Genomic DNA, 20643 nt, shown 5'->3' on the forward strand with positions numbered 1-20643 from the left:
ACTCCACCCTAATGGTATGGCACGGATGATGACAAAACCCTTAGCCTCTCGGTGCATAGGTGACAGTCTATTTAAGTGCAGGTGTGTATGCCCAGTCCTTTATGTCCTGATGAAGAGCTATTGAGATCGAAACGTTGACCACCAATAAACTTATGGAGCTTAACCAGTGTGCAGACTCTATATGTCCTTCTTGATGATTCTGCTTGTCCAGCACAGTGTTTCTCATCCTGTTTTCTGCATAGGCACACTTTTCATGTCCCAAGAATCCATGGGCACACCAACATAACATATCGTCGGGAAGAAACCTTGTATCTCCAAGTTTCAAATTTGTACGTTTCTTCGCAAAGTAAAGCCCTGCTTCATCATACAAGGCTGTCGCACAACAGTAGCGAAGACAGCAGATCTACAAGCACACAACGCCTCGCACCGCGAGGCGTTGTGTGCTTGTAGATCGGCTGTTTTCACTAGTTTAAATCATTTTTAAAATGATAAATACAATACTGGATTTCAAGCACTTTCAAGGGGCACACTTGGCCCTTCTCAGGGACACAGCAAAGGTCCCCAGGCACAGTGGTTGAGAAACACTGCTCTAGAACCTGGGCCACGGATGTGCCTGCACTATACTCTCTTCGTTCACGGATGATAAAACAAACATCTCCTCACCAGGTTGAAGGAGCCAATGCCCAGCTTGACTCCGCCCTCAAACTGTCTGAAGGCATCAGAGCTGCTGCCTTGATCCTGAGTGGCGTTCATGGCGTCCTGACACTGCCTATTGGATGACAGAGCAGGAAATGATGTCACCGTCGACCCAAACGATTGTGTGGGTCATTTATTAAAAAATAAAATAAAAAAAGGTTTAGCAAAATAATTTTTCAAGAATAAAACCAAAACTTAAAATACATTTTCGAGTGTATGAAAATAAGAGGTGAAAATAGCCAAACTACAATCTTAACCCATTTAGTGCTCCAGACATGAAAGGGTTAAAAGTCCAAGCTGCCGGCCGCCTGCTCCGTCCGCGGCCAGTCTCTTATTTTGAAGGCCGGAAGTAGATCGAGCTCACAATTCCTACTTGACGATCTTTACGATTCACTCGGAAGTAGTTCTGGTCCAGATGTAAACAGGAGTGGAAGATGGATCCCTTTATACTTTTGCTATTTTAGCGAGAATCCAATGCCATCATTGGCATCAAAAGTGTTTTTTGGAGAAAATGGACATCAAAGATGAGAAAGACTGTTGGCTTCCATGTTATGGATGCACTATTGTGTGCACGTGGATGCACGATGATGATGAATCGGCGAGTCCACCCATGCCAGCACTTTTCAACGAACGGTACGTAGCCCCTGCCAGCTTTACTGTATATACAGTAAATAGCCCGCGTATACGCGCGATCGGCACTCTAGATACCTTTTAATATTTCGGCGGGATCGGCTATAAATGATTTAATACGGATCGATCAATGCTTTGTGATCTTGTGTGTGTGTGTGTGTGTGTGTGTGTGTGTGTGTGTGTGTGTGTGTGCGTGCGTGCGTGCGTGTGTGTGTCTCACTTGTAGATCTGATAGCTTGTTCGGATCTTTATTCCTCCTTTGATGAAACTGATCATGTTTTCATCCTGAAATAAACACAAAGATCAATACAGTTCAGATCAATATAGAGACAGACAGAAGTGTATAACACAGACAGACAGACATGCACGCGCGCACACACACACACACACACACACACACACACACACACACACACACACACACACACACACACACACACACACACACACACACACACAGTGTCTGTCTGTATGACCAACAGACAGACAGAGACAGAAAAAGACGAACCTGCACAAATGTTAGCGTAGCTTTTTGCAGCAAACACTCGGCGTAGCAGATCTCTGCATGCATCTCCTCTGTAAAATAACACACATACTGTAAAACCCACATTATAGGATGTAAAATAACACACATACTGTAAAACCCACATTAGGGACAGAACGACATTTATGGAGGGGGATCACTGGAGGAAATGTATATGCCCTGATATAAAATGCTATGACCCTCCCTCTGTATGTGGGAAAAAATCAGTGGCCCTCCCCAACCAAAAAAAGAAAAGAAGATGGCCCTCCCCTAAAACATAACATTTTATACATGAGTAAAATGATCCCTAAAAACATAAACTTATTCATAAACGCAACTGCAGTAATAATAGCACTATATACGAGAACATGAATAAAGCAAATTCACCTCCCCCTATGAGACTCGAACCGGCGGCCCCAAGGGACGAATGGATCGTTAGCACAGTGACTAATGCACTGAGCTATCTTCACAGATAACATTTTAGTGAATAAAAGTGAACTCTAGAACTTAAGCTACCACTTCTATATCATATGATGTTACAGGACTTAGGAGAAGGCTATGAATGTTTAATCTGTAAACTCACCGCTTCATCTATCTGTCTGGGAAATTTTATACGCAAATGTGAAAGTGAAGAAAAATGCTTTCCATTGGAACACTGCCATCCTTTAAGATGATCCACTGCCGGCCGAACTTAACCCTATATATTAAAACAGGGATGCCATATGTTTCATCAATGAGACTATCCCTAAAAGATTCCCGTTGTGGTGGAGAAAGAAAAAAGACGAAAAAACCTCGAAGCCAAAATCAAAATCCAAACAGCCACACACACGCAATTCCAGTAGGACTTGCCTAACCCCTCTGATCTTCTTGTTGTCCGTGCTCTTCTCTAATTTAGTTTCGAGTCTGACAAGACTCTCCTCAGCAGAGAGGGTCTGCAGCGAAGCTCTTAAATTGTGATCCAAGTAACTTTTAGTACGCACATTTGTTCTCTTGATGTTGTAAGACGCCATGTTTGTTGTGTTCTGAACTTTTCCCTCTGACTAAAAGTATTGTCGCTGCCAGGAAGAGCGTCAGTGATTGGCCAGAAACTGCACACGCCTACTGGCTGGATAGGCCAAGCTAAATGATTGACACATAGAAGGAACAATGGGAAAGGCTCAATAGCCCAGCTGTTGGGAAAAACCAAGATAAGCAACGGAGGGGTGTCAATGACTATTGTTGTACTATTATTCAGGAAAGCTGTAAAGAAAATATGCATATAAAATCCGGGCTCATTTTAAAAATAAAAATTGGATGACCCTCCCTTGGACTCAAAGTAAAATTTGATGACCCTCCCTCAAACTAAAACTAAAAAGACATGACCCTCCCCTATTTTCCTCCAGTGACCCCCCTCCATAAATTTCCCTAGGTCCCTTATAGGATATAAAATAACACACATACTGTAAAACCCACATTATAGGATATAATTGCGACCGTAGATCGCAGATTAGTATGTAAACGTTCAAAGCTTGTCCGTATGTATCTCTGTCACGCCTGACACTATGGTTCTATGGGTTTGTCACTCTGATGTCACTGTGATGTCAGGGGAACCACTCTTAACAGAATGGGTTTGCCGCTCTGACATCACACTCTGGCTTCACTGTGATGTCACACTAACTGAATCACTTTCATGCCCATATATGGAGTTCCCTGATGTCATCAATATTAAGCCCATATCTAACAGGACTTCATATGGGAATGCCCATATATGGAGGCCACATACCACACTAACAGAATCCATTATGGCCAAGACAGATGGCCAAGACAGCCCATATCTGTGTGGCTGGTTCTACAGACAGGGATCTCCATGTATGGGCATAAAAGGGTCAGATGTCATAGACATTATCCACAAGTTTCCAACATCCCATCGTGCATTGCGCAGAAGGCGTGCGGCATTTCCGGTGTCGCAGCCGATTGTGATCTACAAGCTCACATCGGTTGCATCTGCGACGCGACGTGAGCTTGTATGTCTGCTGTTAACCGGATGTGTCCCACAAATAATTCTACAGTAAATTCTGGCGGAAACAGGTGGATAGGACTTTCACATAACGAATAACTGAGGAAGCATGTTACTAGCGTCTTACTAGTAGACATCATAAAGAGTGTGTGTGTTTGTGTGTGTGCATGCGTGCGTGTGTGCACGTATGTGTGTGTGTGTGCGTGCGTGTGTGTGCGTGCGTGCGTGTGTGTATGTCTAGTGGTAAGCTCCTCACATGTCCCTGATATGGATAAAGGAATTATAACAGATAATAAGCTGTCCATCTATACTGTATATCTACTGTATGTATGTGTGTGTAGCGCTGTACTGTACCTTCCTGCAGGCTGGTCTGTTTGGAAACAAGACTGGACAGAGACCCCACCACAGAGTTCCTCTTCCTGAACCTGTGCACACACGCACACGCACGCATGGACACACACACACACACACACACACACACACACACACACACACACGCACGCACGCACGCACACACGCACGCACACGCATGGACGCACAAACAGAAATTCAGTTCAGTATCTGTTGGGTTTCACTTAAAACCATTTAGCAGTTAAAACCAAATAGCAGTTACACAAGCTCACAGCGCGGCACCGAGTTTAGTTCCAGGGTCCCTGGAACTAAACATTTTGAGATGCGGGTCCGTGGCCAAATAAATATCATTTTGGGGGTCCTTCACATGAAAAGGTTTGAGAACCACTGACATAGTAGTCTCTCAAGAACAGACTAACTGAGCTCCAGTTAAGTGAAAAGGACCTTTTCTTTGACGATGGCTAGTCAGATTGCTGACATAGAAACATAGGTTTTTCAAAAAGTCTTAGAAGGATTCAAAAGACACTTATAGAATCGGGTCAAATGATTTTTCAAAAATAGCAGATCTACAAGCTCGCAGCGCGGCACTCGGGGCCGCACTGTGAGCTTGTATATCTGCTATTTTTCAATAGTTAAAGCATAAAATAATGATACACAATAATGTGTACCCGTTCTAAATGATTGAAATGTTTCCATTTCAACCACACACACAGACAAACACACACACACGCGCGCGCACCCACCTCTGACACGTGTTTAAAGCTTCTTTGATGGTCATCATGCCCACTTGGATGTCTTTGTGTTCGAAGGTCATGGCGGCCTGCATGACCAGGATGCTGCTGTAGCCCAACGCATGGTACATGCTGTCCTTAGACCTGCAACCAGCACACACACACACACACACACACACACACACACACACACACACACACACACACACACACACACACACACACACACACACACACACACACACACACACAACTCTTTTAAGGTGGTTGCACACTGCTGCGTTTTTTTCGTTGCGTTTTGGAAATCCGAAACCTGCTAAAACGTGAGAGAAAGCAGCGACCCAGTGGCGACTGCTGAAAATCTGAAGAAATCGACCCTGGTGAGAAAATAAATGCGAAACAGGCGGCATTGTGCAAACGTGATTGACATAATACACACACACACTAGGGCACTAACGAAAAAGTCGACAAGTCGACTCAGTCAACTTCATTACACAAGTCGACTCCCACCAGAGAAAGTCGAAAGTTGAAGTTGAAAAAAAAAATCCCCAAACTTTCTATTGTGAAAATAGCAGATCTACATGCTCACAACGCCTCGCGTTGTGAGCATAAAGTCGACTTCAACTCAACTTTTAAAGTCGACTTCAACTCAACTTTTGAGATAAAGTCGACTTCAACTCAACTTTTTACTGAGTCAAGTCGACTTGCAAAAATCACAAGTTGTTAATGCACTAACACACACGCACGCACACACACACACAATTTGCTCAGATATTCGGACGAAAAAAGGCAGCAGTGTGCAAAGAGTGGCTTCTGAATTAACAACGCATGCACATCCTGTAAATCATAAGGTCATTTATTAACAGACACTAGTCCTTACCCGTTCAAAGATATGAGCTCCGAAATGATGTGCAGTGTGTGGGTTATGGGATGTGCACTGTGCACACGGTATATGAGGGATGGAAAGTAACTTTAACTGGTACTTGCATGATAATATGTAGGAGCATCAATGTAAGAAATACCCGTTTCGTTTAATGGCTATGTGTGTGTGTGTGTGTGTGTGTGTGTGTGCAGCGGTTTGGACCGTGAGACCATCCGCAGAGTAGTCTGTGTTTCTTTTTGAGAGGGTCGGTCCGCCTGAAAAACGCGTTTTGGAACGAAACGGTTACGTTTTGCGCGTTTGTGACGCCCTCTACGGGTGGAATTGGAAATGCTTCTGGGGATTCGTTGAGTAAGCCACCCGCAACCTATGGCAGAAATTCAGTGTTGACTCGACGTTTTGTTTGTGATTTATGGCTATTGTTTGCAAAACGGGCCCCTCCCGCTAACTTTGGAAGCCCGTTACGAACGAACGGTATGGACTATCAAAATATCCCTTGACTATGTTCATTGCATGGGTTCAGAGATCATGTGTACCCATTTTCGTGACATTTGAAGAAAATATGTAGGAAAAGGAGCAAAAAGTGTGTTTTGGAGAAAATTCAAAATGGCGGAAAATCTATCCTGACGCAAATGGGCGGGGCCTATATGGGGAGATGCGTATTGACCCAAGGAATCCAGGGAAAAACAGAATTTTAATTTTTCGACCTACGGTTCAAGAGTTAGAAGGCAAGTAGGCCGTTATAGCGCCACCATGAGGCAGAGTGGAAATGCTTATGGGGATTCGTTGAGTATGCCACCCGCGACCCTTGGTTAGAATTCAGTGTTGACTCGACAATTTGTTTGTGCTTTACGGCTATTGTTTGCGGTCCCATCCTGCTAATAACTTTGGAAGCCCGTTACGAACGAACGGTACAGACTATCGACATATCCCTTGAGTATATTCATTGCATGGGTTCATAGATCATGTATACCGCTTTTTGCGACATTTGAAGAAAATATGTAGGAAAAGGAGCAAAAAGTGTGTTTTGGAGAAAATTCAAGATGGCGGAAAATCTAGCCTGGCGCAAATGGGCGTGGCCTATATCGGGAGATGCGTCTCGACCCACGGAATCCAGGGAAAAAATAATTTTAATTTTCCGACCTACGGTTCAAGAGTTACAGGCCGAAACGTAAAGTGGACTGTTATAGCGCCACCATGAGGCCAACTGACAAAGTTATTTTTTATTTAATCCTTGATATCATTATAAATCTCCTCTCAGAGTTTTGTAACTGTAGCCCCTATGGTTTGCGAGAAAAAAAATATTGAATGTGAGTTTTTGCGATTCCCATTATAAGTCAATGGGAAAAATTAATTCACTAATAAATTAATATCAATTAAACGATTTGTGAAAGTGAAAAAAGGGCTTCACAGTTGTGTCAGGTGTGTTCATATGCTAATGGTGATGCGATTTCAGATCAATTGCTCCAGCCACTGAGGAGAAACGCTGTTTCAGACACTCACTCAGACACTCACTCAGACATTTGGTGAATTATATGTTAGATATGAACAACCAGACTTTCGTTTCAAAAGAAAAAATGGGTGTGTCACTGTGACACACCCATATACGTAAGTAACGTCACCCTCTCTAGACATGACATGAAAAAGTTTGAGAACCGCCATCAAACTAATAAATAAACGACAAAATATGTGTCTGTCTGTCTGTCTGTCTGTCTGTCTGTCTGATGTCTGTCTGATATACAAAACAGTGCCCAAATTTGGAGATAACTGACATCACTGATGCTGCCGCCATGGTAACAGCCGCATGCTGAGACAGTGGCCAAATTTGGAGATGGCTGACATCACTGATACGTCTGGGTTCTCCAACATTACTTCTGAGTCTCCTACATTCAATCCCTCATAATACTGTGCACACCCCATAACCCAAACTGCACATAATTTGGAGCACATACTGTATGTTCGAACGGGCAAGGACTAGACCAGGGGTAGGCAACCTTAGGCACAGGTGCCAACATTGGCACAGGTGTGGGTGATCACTGGCACACTGGCAGAAGTGTGAGAGAGTGCACTCATATCTATATGCAATTTACATCCTGCATATAATTCTACATTCATTCAAACTGATAACTTTGACTAGGGGGAGAGTCTGGGAGATATAGGCCAGGGGCCAATTTTGATATCTTCACAAATTGGTACCACCCAAGGTGACGGTACGTTTTTTACATTTTTGTCTTCCTACATGTCTCTAGTTTACATTTTGGTATAATAACCCTTTCTGAGATCCAGCTTAATTGATGTTATCAGCCGCTTGAGTCTATGTCCCATTAACTTTACTATACAGGGAAAAAAGAAGCAAAAAATTGATCTGCTTTAAGTAGCATATGAGGGGTCAAACTAGGGTTTTTTCATGATTCTGAATCCTGCAAGCATCTGTTTTGCACGAAAAACATTCCTTGGGCTAAAATGGCCCCCACAAAAGTGTGAAAAGTGATGACTCATCACTTTTCATCAATAAACCAAAGTCTTGTGGGTCCGTTTGTAGAACAAGGAATGTTTTTCATGCAAAACAGATGCTTAAAGCAGATTAATTTTTTGCTTTTTTTCCCCTGTATAGTAAAGTTAATGGGTCACCGACTCTAGAGGCTGATAACATCAATTAAGCTGGGTCTCAGAAAGGGTTATCATACCAAAATGCAAACTAGAGACATGTATAGCAAGACAAAAATGTAACCTGGACTAGACGATCATACAAACGTTACCATGGTTTCAGCAGGTCCAGGGCTTCGGAGAACTTGTTGTTGAGGACCAGATTGAGAGCACACTGGGTCTCCTGGATGGCTGAGTGGAGATCCATCTTACAGGACCTGCACACACACACACACACACGCACAATTTAGGGGAAAATCACGTTTGGGCGGTGTAGCGATAAGGCGAAGTGGACTAAAATGGTTATATGTCACAGTTATTGTCCACGACATTGCAAGCGGCGCGAAGGCCAGCGGACCTTGGTCCTGCTCTTCGTGCCCGAGCACCGCAGGCGCGAGTGCCCGCGAAGAGCGGGCCAGGGCCGCGCGGCCAGCGGAGCGCCGCACGAGTTACGAAGCCGTGGTGAATGCAATCGTTATATTTATGCGCACGATAAATGCATGAATGGGATGAAGCCTTATCGCTACTTCGCCTTATCGCTACACCGCCCAAACGGGACTAGCCCCAATTTAGACCCCCCTACAGGAACCCACAGAGTCCCTGGAATCCGCTTTGAGAAACATTGGTTAGACTAACGAGTAACGTTCAAATTGATTTGGTTGTTGTAATGCCTGATCTATACTTGGCCTTGAGCCAATATAGCAGGTCCACAAGATACGTTGTGAGCTTGTAGATCTACTATTTTGGGAGCGCAACACCCACCCGCAACCGCGCATACAATGACTTCTATTACAGTAGATCTCTTCTCCATGAAATTGTCCATATGTTTAGTCTTAGTTTTAGTCAGCATAGCTTAGTTTGTACTTTGTTTTCAACGCACGCACGCACAGGAGCAATAATGAGATGCAGCCGCACTATGGGCAGCTAAAAATAGGAAGAGAGAGACGGGGAGTGACGCTCGTTGTTGGCAGCTGTGATGAACTGTCTTTGTGTGACCTTAGACACAAACACACACACGCACGCCCACACCATCTCTCTCTGTCTCTTTCTCTCGGTCCGTCTCTTTTTCTCCCTCCCTTTCTCCCTCTCTCTCTCCCTCTTTCTCTTTTTCTCCCTCCCTTTCTCCCTCTCTCTCCCTCTTTCTCTTTCTCCCTCTTTCTCCCTCTCTTTCTCCCCCTCTCTCTCTTTCTCCCTCTCTCCCTCTCCCTCTCCCTCTCTCTCTAATCACACACCCTGCTATATATTTATCTCCGTTCCTAGGAGAGAAGAGAAATGACATGAAGGGGTGTAAAGTATGTGTGTGCGTGCGTGTGTGCGTGTGCATGAGTGCATGTGTACTCACACAGGTATCCTGTCAAAGGCATCTTCAAAGCACTCCTGTAAAACAGAAACATATGTTTTAACACACACAGGTCACAGGATGTGGATGTGGGAGAGGCGTTTTAACTGTCTTAAAACACTTAGCATTTTCCTTTTGTCCCAAGTCGTTGAAACAGTACTTTAATAATTGAATCAATGTTGAACAAACCGTTGTGTAGCTGTGTAATTATTATGCTAGGTAAACACTAAGATACCTGAGGATGTTTTTTTTTTGCGTCCAGATAACTTTTGATTGTGATTATACATTTTTATTTTATTGCTTAATGGTAGTTGCAGGCAGCCCTTATGAATAGGCACAATTAATAATATCTAATAACCTTTGGCAAAGTATGTTTATTGTTGGATTACTTATGTCAATAAAAAGTGTTGAAAATAGCAGCTCTACAAAGTCACGTTGTGAGCCTGCAGGTCTGCTATTTTATTTTCACTAGTTTGAGTCCTGAGGACACGACACATTTCTCTTTTGTCTCTGGAGTTTAAAGATTTGGGAACCACTGAAGTATACCATGAGTCACAGTCAGTGGACACAACATGCTGGCAGGTACTGTACTGTACTGTACTGTACTGTACTGCACTGTACTGTACTGTACTGTACTGTACTGTACTGTACTGTACTGTTCAAACATCTGCTACTGTCTGCTGTACACACCAAGAACCATTTCCTGTGTGTGTGTTAAAGTTTAGAGCAGTAGTTTAGAGCAGTAGTTCTCAAATTTGGCCGTGGACCCCCAGATCTGAACGTTTTTCCTGCCAGGAACCCACAGGAGAGAAGACTTGTGTAAAATCAAATAACATTTTCCAAAAATAGGCTTCAGATTTCTTATCAACAATAATCAACCGTATTTTACCTAAGTCCCGACTGTGGACCTTCTTAATTTCCCCATTGGTTGCTGTTGCTTGGTTGGATAAGAATCTTCTCTCTCCAGCAGAAAGATGACAATGGGTAAATTCTACCATAAATGTTATAAATGATCTACTTCTAACAGGAGGGGCTGGGATTCAACAATTACAGCTCGTCCATATTGGCCATCTAAGTCCAGACACCAAGTTTCCCTTAAACAGAAACACGTGTTTCACCAATCATTTGTCCATCAGCAGGACAGACGGACAGACAGACAGACAGACAGACAGACAGACAGACAGACAGACAGACAGACAGACAGACAGACAGACAGACAGACAGACAGACCTAGCATTGTTTGTCTCTAGGACAGACATACTGTGTTGTTGGGAACTATGTACACAGATGCTTTACTTACTTAACCATGTAAATCCTAGCGTCCCTACTCTGAGCGTGCCATAACAAAGGCAAAACGCTTGGTGAAAAGAGCAGCTCTACAAGCTCAAAACCAGGGACGTGCAAAGAGGCCGGGGCTGAAATTTCTAAAACGGCCATTGGTGAAACTATTGAAAATAGCCGACCTCCAAGCTGTGAGCTTGGAGGTCTGATATTTTTGGTACTTGATGATACCACACTAAACTAAGCATAAATCAAGTGAATACTGGAGATATGGCGTACGGCATGGATTTCTATTGCATTCAAGTTCAGGAGTTTGGACAAGGCAATTCTCTTGAACGCTGCCTTCAGGTATGGCATTTCTTTCACCATAGTGAAAACTACATTCATGGTCTGGAGAGGGCACTTTTTACAGACGGGTAAAACGACAGGGGCTTAAGCCCCCTTTGATGTCTATGTGTGCACGACTGCACGTGCTTGCTCACAATAATGCCACACAATGCATTGTGAGCCTGCATTCTATTTTCAGCTTTGAGAGATTTGGTGCAGACTGTAGAGGGAAAAAAGGAGGGGATCCAAGCCACGGTCAACAATGTAAATGGTCTCTGTCGGGCGGAAACCTCATATATATTATTGTTTACACACAACAAAAACCAAGCACAAGTAGCAGATCTACAAGCTCAAAACGCATCGCTTGGCGCCGCGTTTCCAGGCTTGCAGATCTGCTACTTTTGATACTTTTGTGTGACTCTGTAGTTAGTATGATCAAGTAGGGCGTTAATTTACGAACTAACACAAAGACATTATATACAGTATGGAGAATTGGAGACAAGAGGTTTCTGCCCGGCAGCAATGATATAGGATTTAAATACAGAGTCGAGAGAGAGAGAGGAATTCTGTTTGTGGTTAGTATAAAGGAAGTTAGAAAGTTAGACCCAAACTCTCTCTCTCACACAAACACACTGTGTGTGTGCCCTTGTAGGCAGCTAATAATAGCAGCCCAGTGGCTTCTTACATAAGTCACTCACGCACACGCACGCGCACGCACGCACGCACGCACGCACGCACGCGCACACGCACATTTACATTCCATTATCACTCTCTCCCATATATGATAAATTCATCCTTTCCGTTCCAATAATCAATCTTAAAATGTCTGCTTGTTAAACATGTTCTCTCTCTCTCTGTGTGTGTGTGTGTGTGTGTGTGTGCGTGTGTGTGTGTGTGCGCGTGGGGGCAGTATGTGTGCATGCATGTGGGACTGAGTAGTAATAATAGCACTCTATGGTTAGCCAGTATACAGTTGGATTAACTTAAAGCACAAGGACTCTTTTGTGGAGGCTTGGGTTGTGCAGTTGCCTGGTCATGAATGATGTAACTAGTCCCTTTGGTGAGATATCTTGCTTCGTTGCGCTACTGATTAGAAATTGACATGAACCAGCTGTCAAAAGTCACTCTTTTAGCACATAAACAAACCCAAACAAAGCTGATTCTGACTATATATAACATCACAAACCCCTCACAAATTGAATGTGTTCTATATATGGATAGATGTCAACTTCCTGTTGATTTGACAATCTGTATATCAGGATCCGTCGACGTGGCAAATACCAAATGCAATTGTATTTAGATATTGGCTGCTTTGTTTGTGTATACGTGCTATAAGAGTGACTTCGAGAGCTGTTTTACTGTACAATGTGAGTCACCGAGGTGACTATTTGTTGAATGACGAATTTCTCTAATCAACAGTGCAACGGAGCTAGATACTAGGGCATTAACGAAAAAGTCGACAAGTCGACTCAGTCGACTTCATTACACAAGTTGACTCCCATCAAACAAAGTCGAAAGTCGAAGTTGGAAAAAAAAAAACATTCTATTGTGAAAATAGCAGATCTACATGCTCGCGATGCAAGGCGTTGTGAGCATGTAGATAGGCTATTTTCACAACTTCTGCCTCTATATATTTGACAATTTGGACAATGTTTAATTTGCCATTTTAGAGGTATTAAAAGGTCCTTAAATTGGCACTTTAGAAATGTGAAGATACCCTGAATAGAGGGCCTCTATTTATTTGAACTTTATGTTGGTTTGTTTACAGTTGAGTGAGAAAACAATGTTTCACATTAAGTTAATCATCTGGGGGCCCCCCAAAATAATTGGGGGGTCGTGTGTGATGTGCTGACGTCATCAAACGATAAAGTCGACTTCAACTCAACTTTTTACTGAGTCGAGTCGACTTGCAAAAATCACAAGTCATTAATGCCCAACTAGATACCTCAGCATTTGGAATAGTTACACCATGACAAGGTAACCAGTAACCACACACCAAGCCAAAGCTAAGTGGCCTCTTTGAGCAGGTTTGCCAAGAATGTCGTCCATGTAGATATTTTGGATGGTGACAAGTTCAGGGGTCCTATGAATGCCAGCTGGTGGTGATTGGCTGGAATGTCACTCCAACCTAGGACAACACCACTCACCAGTCACCACGGAATGGAAGGTGTGGAACTGCATGGAAAAAAGTAGCCAGTAAACAACTCAGGGGGCCTGGAACCACGCAACCCTTGTCTTCTCCTTGATCCCCCCTGTATAGATTAGTCAAATGTATACTTATACATCTTACAAACATTGCAGAAGCTCAAACATCACATTGTGACACAACGTCAGCTTGTAGATCAGCTATTTTCAGTTTCTGATACCATACGACAGAGCAGAAATTAAGGACACTCTCTACCTTGACCTTTTCCATCTCTTTCCCCAACTCTCTTTCTGTTTTTACCTGAAGTGGTGACATTAAATTCTGAGTTGCTTCTGAGTTGCTACTGTGTGTGTGTGTGTGTGCGTGTGTGTGTGTGTGTGTGTGTGTGTGTGTGTGTGTGTGTGTGTGTGTGTGTGTGTGTGCGTGCGTGCGTGCGTGCGTGCGTGCGTGCGTGGCATGTGTGTGTCTGTCTCCAGGTCAAGGGTTTCCAATCCATGTCACATGGGCTTGACATGCACGTGTGCGCGCACACACACACACACACACACACACACACACACACACACACACATGCTGAGTGTGAGTCATTATAGGCGTTCACAACATACTGACCAACACAATATGAACACTTTCATTGTTGACACAAAATAAATCCTGAAACCCAGAAGAATGCTGAATATCCTGCAAGGTAATGTCTCTCTCTGTCTCTCACACACTCACTCACACACACACACACACACACACACACACACACACACACACACACACACACACACACACACACACACACACACACACACACACACACACACACACACACACACACACACACACACACACACACACACACACACACAAATAATAATCTGCCAGCCATTCGTCGCCCAAAGTTACCAACCCAGGGCAACGACGGATAATCTGTTTATCACATGCATACTGTGCCCATTGTCTTATTTATTCGTTCACAAAGACCACATGAGCCTAAGCAGTATGTCGTCTCTTAACCCCATTAAGGCCGATTCTACAAATGCCTTCTAAATCAGTGGTTCTCACACCTTTTCGTGAGAACCATCCCCACAATCTATTACATTATATCTCCAAACTGGCTTGGGAACGCCTCGGTATACTCCCTGAGGGAGTGGAGGAAGTTGCTCGGCATAAGGAAATCTGGAGGTCTCAGTTGGAACTGTTACCCCCGCGACCCGATTCCGGATAAGCGGTTGAAGATGGATGGATGGATGAAGGTAATTTGATCAGAGATATATAGCTGAGACACTACAAGAAAATACCACCTGACCAACAATTACAATTAATATACTGTATAGTTATAAACCACACTGGCACTGATGCCTTTTTTATTCTTAAAGAATTACTAATAGATTTATCTTACAACAACGGATTGAATTTATAAATCACAAAGATTTGACCACTTACAGTTTAACTTAAAAGTCAACGTCTACAACCCCTCCCGCTCACTCAGATCAGCTAACACAGGGAAGCTCCACACGTCAGGCTCTTCTCCCTCCTGGCCCCCAAACTGTGGAATGAACCCATTGCAATTACAACTGCAGACTCACTCCCTATCTTCTGCAGTAATCTGAAGACTCACCTCTTCAAACTCAGGGCCCGTTCACATTGAGCCGATCCCGGGGCCGAGGATCCCCGACCAGATTTCGGGAGGACCCCCCGGGAAAATCGTTTGGTCGGCCCCGGAATCGGTCTTGGGCTTGAACAGTACCCCGACACGATCGGATTATGTTAATTAGCTTTTTTATGACCTCGGGACTCGTCGGGAGCACTCACGATAATATCAAAAAAGCTTGATATTTTCGGGTCATCGGGTAGGAATCCTTTACAATTATTGTCGTCTGAATGAGCTCACGGGATTGCATCAGATTATATGAAGCCAGCTCCTCCTTTTTTTAGGCTGCGCAGAGTGTAGGCTATTCTGTCACAGCCTACACTTTTATTATTATTATTAGCCTACTTACTTTTTACTTTAGCCTACTCTCTCCCTTGTTGTAATCACTTGTTCAAAAACGTTATAGCCTATAGCGTTCTTTCTTCTTTTTTCTTCTTCTGCGCAGTCATTTGGCAACAAGGCAGTGTCTTTTTTTTTGCTGCGCAGATTTGGCTAGGGCAGTGCTGTTCTATCCGTGTATTATAAGGGCTCTAAATTGACCTTGTGCAACTTGACAGACAGACACCCTATATATAATATCCTATTCATATAATGTAATACTCAAAGTCAGAGACATTCCATTGCATTCCTTTTTTTTTTTTTACTTTTACGCGCGGGCTGCAGGCACATCACGCCTCTCGTTCTGTCAGTTTGTTCATTGGTCCTCAAAGAGGACCGCCAGTCCTTGGGGAGTTCCAGGGGGTCCCCAGCTAAATGATATTGAGGAACCTAGGCCTGTCCCTATTCTATATGCTTGGATGTTGGTGGGACAGTAAAAAAAAAAAAAAAAGCGAGAGGTTAAACTTTTTTTTTTCCTGCGACTGCACGCCCACAACGGCGAGGTTTGGACATTCATAATTGCTATTAGCTGATTAAGCTCATGTCTGTTTAATGTCTGGCTGGTTGCCGTTAAAATGCTGGTTGATGCTTTTTAGGAGTGGACACTGGTCAATCAATGATATTGGAGATGCGACACTCTCAGCCGTGTCTTGCTGGATGCGCATCACATCTCGCGTCTCGCTTGCCAAAAACATAACTGAATATATAATTATAATATCTATAAAGTGAGCAGCGGCCAGTGTGCGCACAGTAGCCTACCTAGAAGACTACCAACCTACCTTTGTTTTTATAATGTTTTGTCATGATGGCGCAGTTATCACTTGTGTGCAAAGGACGATGATACACGAAAGAAGAATGTAACACCAACTTCTACCAATTAATCCATTGCTGTGACAGACAGACAGGGTGAGACAGCCAACGTGCTTCCTTGTAGACTACATAATCCACTGGGTCCAGCTTGGTTCAGATCAATCATATCAACATAACAGTAATAACACCAACCAAAGTCAGAATAAAAAGAGTCCACGAATAGGCCTGCACACTCGCTCATATGTCCTCCTCCTCCGGCTGCCAGCAGCGTCAGTTCTGCAAATGCTAAGGTATGGTAACATGGCTGTTGTCTGTTGTCTTGGCTGTTGTGTGAAGGCATGCATGCAATACACTAGTCATGTTGCCAATACCTACTTTTTAGCAACAAGCACAAGCATGATGAATTCATTTTAAGAAGTACATTTTATTATTTTCTCCTGTAATCAAGGTACGTTATACCATACCCATGTGCGCCTCTGTAGTCTAATTTGCGCAGTGATGGAAAAAGTATACTCCCATTCTTTACTTAAGTAAAAGTATCAATACTGCATTATTAGCTACAAATATGGCACAGACAGAGAGAGAGAGAGAGAGAGACTCTTTGTTATAGACTATAGCGAATATATTTGTTTAATTTCGCTGTTTTAATATTTAATTAGGTAATAAAATGGATTTTGGAGCATAGCGAGTCAGAACACCGCAGCTGCAGGACTTCTGCGCTAATTGGGTCGTTGGCTCGTTGACTTTGCTGGCATGCGGTAGGCCTAATTGATTATTTTGGAGAAAGATTCCCTTTAGTATAAATAATAGTCCTTTTGGTTACCATTTGGTCTCCATCATTAAGCTGGGGATCACCTGGAACACCCTCATTGTCAAAACATTAAACAAATGGCAATTAAACTGACGTGAAGAGAGAGAGAGAAAAACACTCTTGATTTTATCCCTCTTGAGGGGGCGGAATCTTCATCTAGTCACGTCTCTCATGGCACCACCCCCCCGAGATCGTGGGTGGCTAGAATCGCGAGACGTCGGTCTCATTTGTAATGGTCTGAGATATTTCACTTGGCACAGCGGGATATACCGGGCCCGGTCGCAAGACAGAGGATCGCTGTCGTTTGAAATGAACACCGATAAACCCCGGGCACGAGATCTGATCTGACCCAACATCGGCCTCTCATCTGTGAGGCCCTTTAGCCGTAGCACTTGCCCTAACCTCAACGACCCCAGACACTGACACTAAGGCTTGTCCACCTGCCCCGGCAGGTAAATAAAACTTTCGGGCAGGTGAAGTTGGCTTTCAGGTTGCACGACCGGGCAGGGGCTCAATTCTTTTTATGCAAATTAGGTCAAACTCGTCATAGGCAGAGTGGACCCATTAAAACCTATCATCTTACAATGGACGATTTACTTTTCAGGCAAGTGGGCATGACCTTTGGGCAAGAAGAACATGACCTGTACTTGCCCGACGGGCAAGTGCCTCTGAGACCTTAGTGTCAACCCCTTTATGCAAAGGCAAAATGTTGTTAATTTAGTTATGTAGATTGATTCCAAGTCATTGTTGACCTGGCACTCTATAGTGCAAATGTTTTGGTTATTTTACTGTTAGACTGATGATTGGTTTCTAATATTACTATTTCTATGCATTTGATGTATCACCATGTGCTGTCCTAGTTTATTGCAAATCCTCTGGATTATAAAGAGCGTTTGCTAAATGCCTAAATTGTAAATCGTAAAATCAACAGTAGCTAAAATAGCCCCTCTACACAGGCTCAGCTTCTATCGGCTATTTTCGCTACTTTTGTGTGACACAGTATGACAAAGTACAACATTAATTATATCTAATAATAAATAAATAAATACATGCAATATGAAGTTAGAAGGTTTTTGCTCCACAGCTATGTACGGTATATCAGTGCTACAGGTACTGTATGCATGTGTGTGTAATAGCCTGGGTTAGTAGACAGAGTGGACACACTCACACACACACACACACACACACCAGAATCAGTATCAGGGGAGGCTCTCTTGTGACAGTGCCATTCTAATCAATTAGTCAGGAATAAGACTGTGTGTCCTGTTACCTCACGCACGCACACACACACACACACACACACACACACACACACACACACACACACACACACACACACACACACACACACACACACACACACACACACACACACACACACACACACACACACACACACACACACACACACACACACACACGTCCTCTGTGTAAGTCTGCAGCACAGACAGGACATTTCATCTCATAGCTCCATGGGAACAGGACACTCCAAACTGTCAAACAACGAGACAAACTGTCTGTCTGTCTGTCTGTCTGTCTGTCTGTCTGTCCACCCACCTCATCTCTCTTTCACACAATGACTAATACTAATACACACACGCACGCACGCATCCACGCACACACATGCACACACAAACTCAAAGCTACTGGAAAATGTAAAACCTAGAAATGACATCCTGTGAAACAATAGTTCTCAAACTTTATCCAAGTCAAGGACCCCCAAATTGTATTTGGCCCCCCATCTGAAAAGGTGGTTTGTGCCAGGGACCCCCCAGTGAAATACTACATTATTTTTCAAAGAATTCAAGATCTGCTATTTCTGAATAGCCAGCATATAAATGCTGAGGGTCCCTGACTCCCTGACTCCCCGGAGCACAGCTGTAAAACCATGGTTGTAGTTGATAACTCTAGGGATGGGACGATGAGCGATATTATCGTTTATCGTGATAAAAAAACACTCACGATCATCATATCGTGGAGATTTAATTCATGTGATATCGTCCTCCGTCATGCACTGTCTGGGATCAGTTCACCTTTTATTTGCTGAGCTGCATATCCGGTCCCACTTAAACCCTCTATTGGTAAAACATACTTATAATATACGTACTCGATACAGTAGTTTTTCCACTCTCTATCAAATGTCTATGACAAAAAATAGCCAATCTACAAGAGCTTGTAGATCTGCAATTGTTTGGCAAATGTTCCGCCCCAGGATAATGGATTTTGATTATCACGATAATATCGTAAATCGCGATTTATTTGTCACAATAATCGTGACATGCAATTCTCATATCGTCCCATCCCTAGATAACTCCTGAGTGGTTAGTGAGCCTGGGGAGCCAGAGCCCCTGGTTGTCCCAGGAACCATTCCAGGCCAGATGAGCAGCGTTGATGTGTGTCCCTGAGCAAGACTCTTAATTAACAAGACCTGAGCAAGACTCTTAACCCCTAATGGCTCCCAGAATCAATGGCCAGTGTTATAGGATGGGTAAATGCAGAGGCCACATCTCACATAATGTGCAAATACAGGTAAAGTAAAAAAAAAACACCCCAAGGAGTCAAATCAAAATCGGAGAATAAGGGACAACATCTTATTGAACAGATTTCTTCCAGAGGAGGTAGAGCTTGCTAATGTAAATGTTTGCAGTCTTAGCGGGCTTGCTGTTTGTTGTTAGATTTCAGTATTTGCACATTATAATAGTTCTTTGCATAGCATGAACTATGCAATGGCAATTATCCAAGGCGCTTTACAATGATTGTGCATTACATTCACCCATTCAATTTCACACACAAATTTGTATGCCGATCATGGCGTAGGAAACCTGCTCATCAGGAGCAATTAGGGGTTCAATAATGTCTTGATTGTGTCTTGACTCTTCAACACTGACTTTGGGGGAGCCCGGGATCAAAAGCGAAGCGGCCACACAACCCCTGAGCCACTGCTGTCCAGATTGATGCTATTTATTTGTAAAAGCTTTATTAAACCCTGTATATATAACATGTATATAAAAATGCAATGTGACATAGATCTGTTCAACACAATTCTGTAACCCCTCCAACTGTATATACTTTCCTCATTTTCTTAAATAGTTTTTTATTATAGTTGGACAATTGTCTTGGCAATGTAAACGTTGTATGTTTTCTCATGCCAATAAAGCTCCTTTGAATTGAATTGATAGATTTGTACAGGACCCATACAACTGCACTACACCCCTGGCAGCGTGTGTGTGTGTGTGTGTGTGTGTGTGTGTGTGTGTGTGTGTGTGTGTGTGTGTTTAAACACACCCATCCACACCCCAGGTTGTAAACCTTCCATAGCAGTGTGTTATGATCCAGGGAAGGTCATGGGGAGGTCAAATTGTTGCATGCTGTCGGGCAGAAACTTCCCATTTCCAAAATCTAATATGTTTTTTCGTAAATTAACGCCCTACTTGATCATATTACAACGTCACACAG

The 20643-nt window shown here is 43.3% G+C and overlaps 1 protein-coding gene across 1 annotated transcript in view; it reads right to left on the reverse strand.

Moving 5' to 3' along the window:
- ttc39b (tetratricopeptide repeat domain 39B) overlaps positions 1-20643 on the reverse strand; it is a 38936-nt gene that overhangs the window by 15690 nt on the left and 2603 nt on the right. Inside the window, exons 2-8 of the mRNA XM_080741257.1 lie at positions 9796-9830; positions 8567-8671; positions 4940-5071; positions 4200-4270; positions 1835-1902; positions 1547-1611; positions 664-769 (exon numbers count right to left, since the gene is read on the reverse strand). Coding sequence (XP_080597383.1) covers positions 664-769; positions 1547-1611; positions 1835-1902; positions 4200-4270; positions 4940-5071; positions 8567-8671; positions 9796-9830 — 582 coding nt within the window. The remainder of the gene's footprint in view (positions 1-663; positions 770-1546; positions 1612-1834; positions 1903-4199; positions 4271-4939; positions 5072-8566; positions 8672-9795; positions 9831-20643) is intronic.

The sequence above is a fragment of the Nannobrachium achirus genome, assembly GCF_963921795.1.
Source record: "Nannobrachium achirus genome assembly, chromosome: 14".
Classification (NCBI taxonomy): domain Eukaryota; kingdom Metazoa; phylum Chordata; class Actinopteri; order Myctophiformes; family Myctophidae; genus Nannobrachium; species Nannobrachium achirus.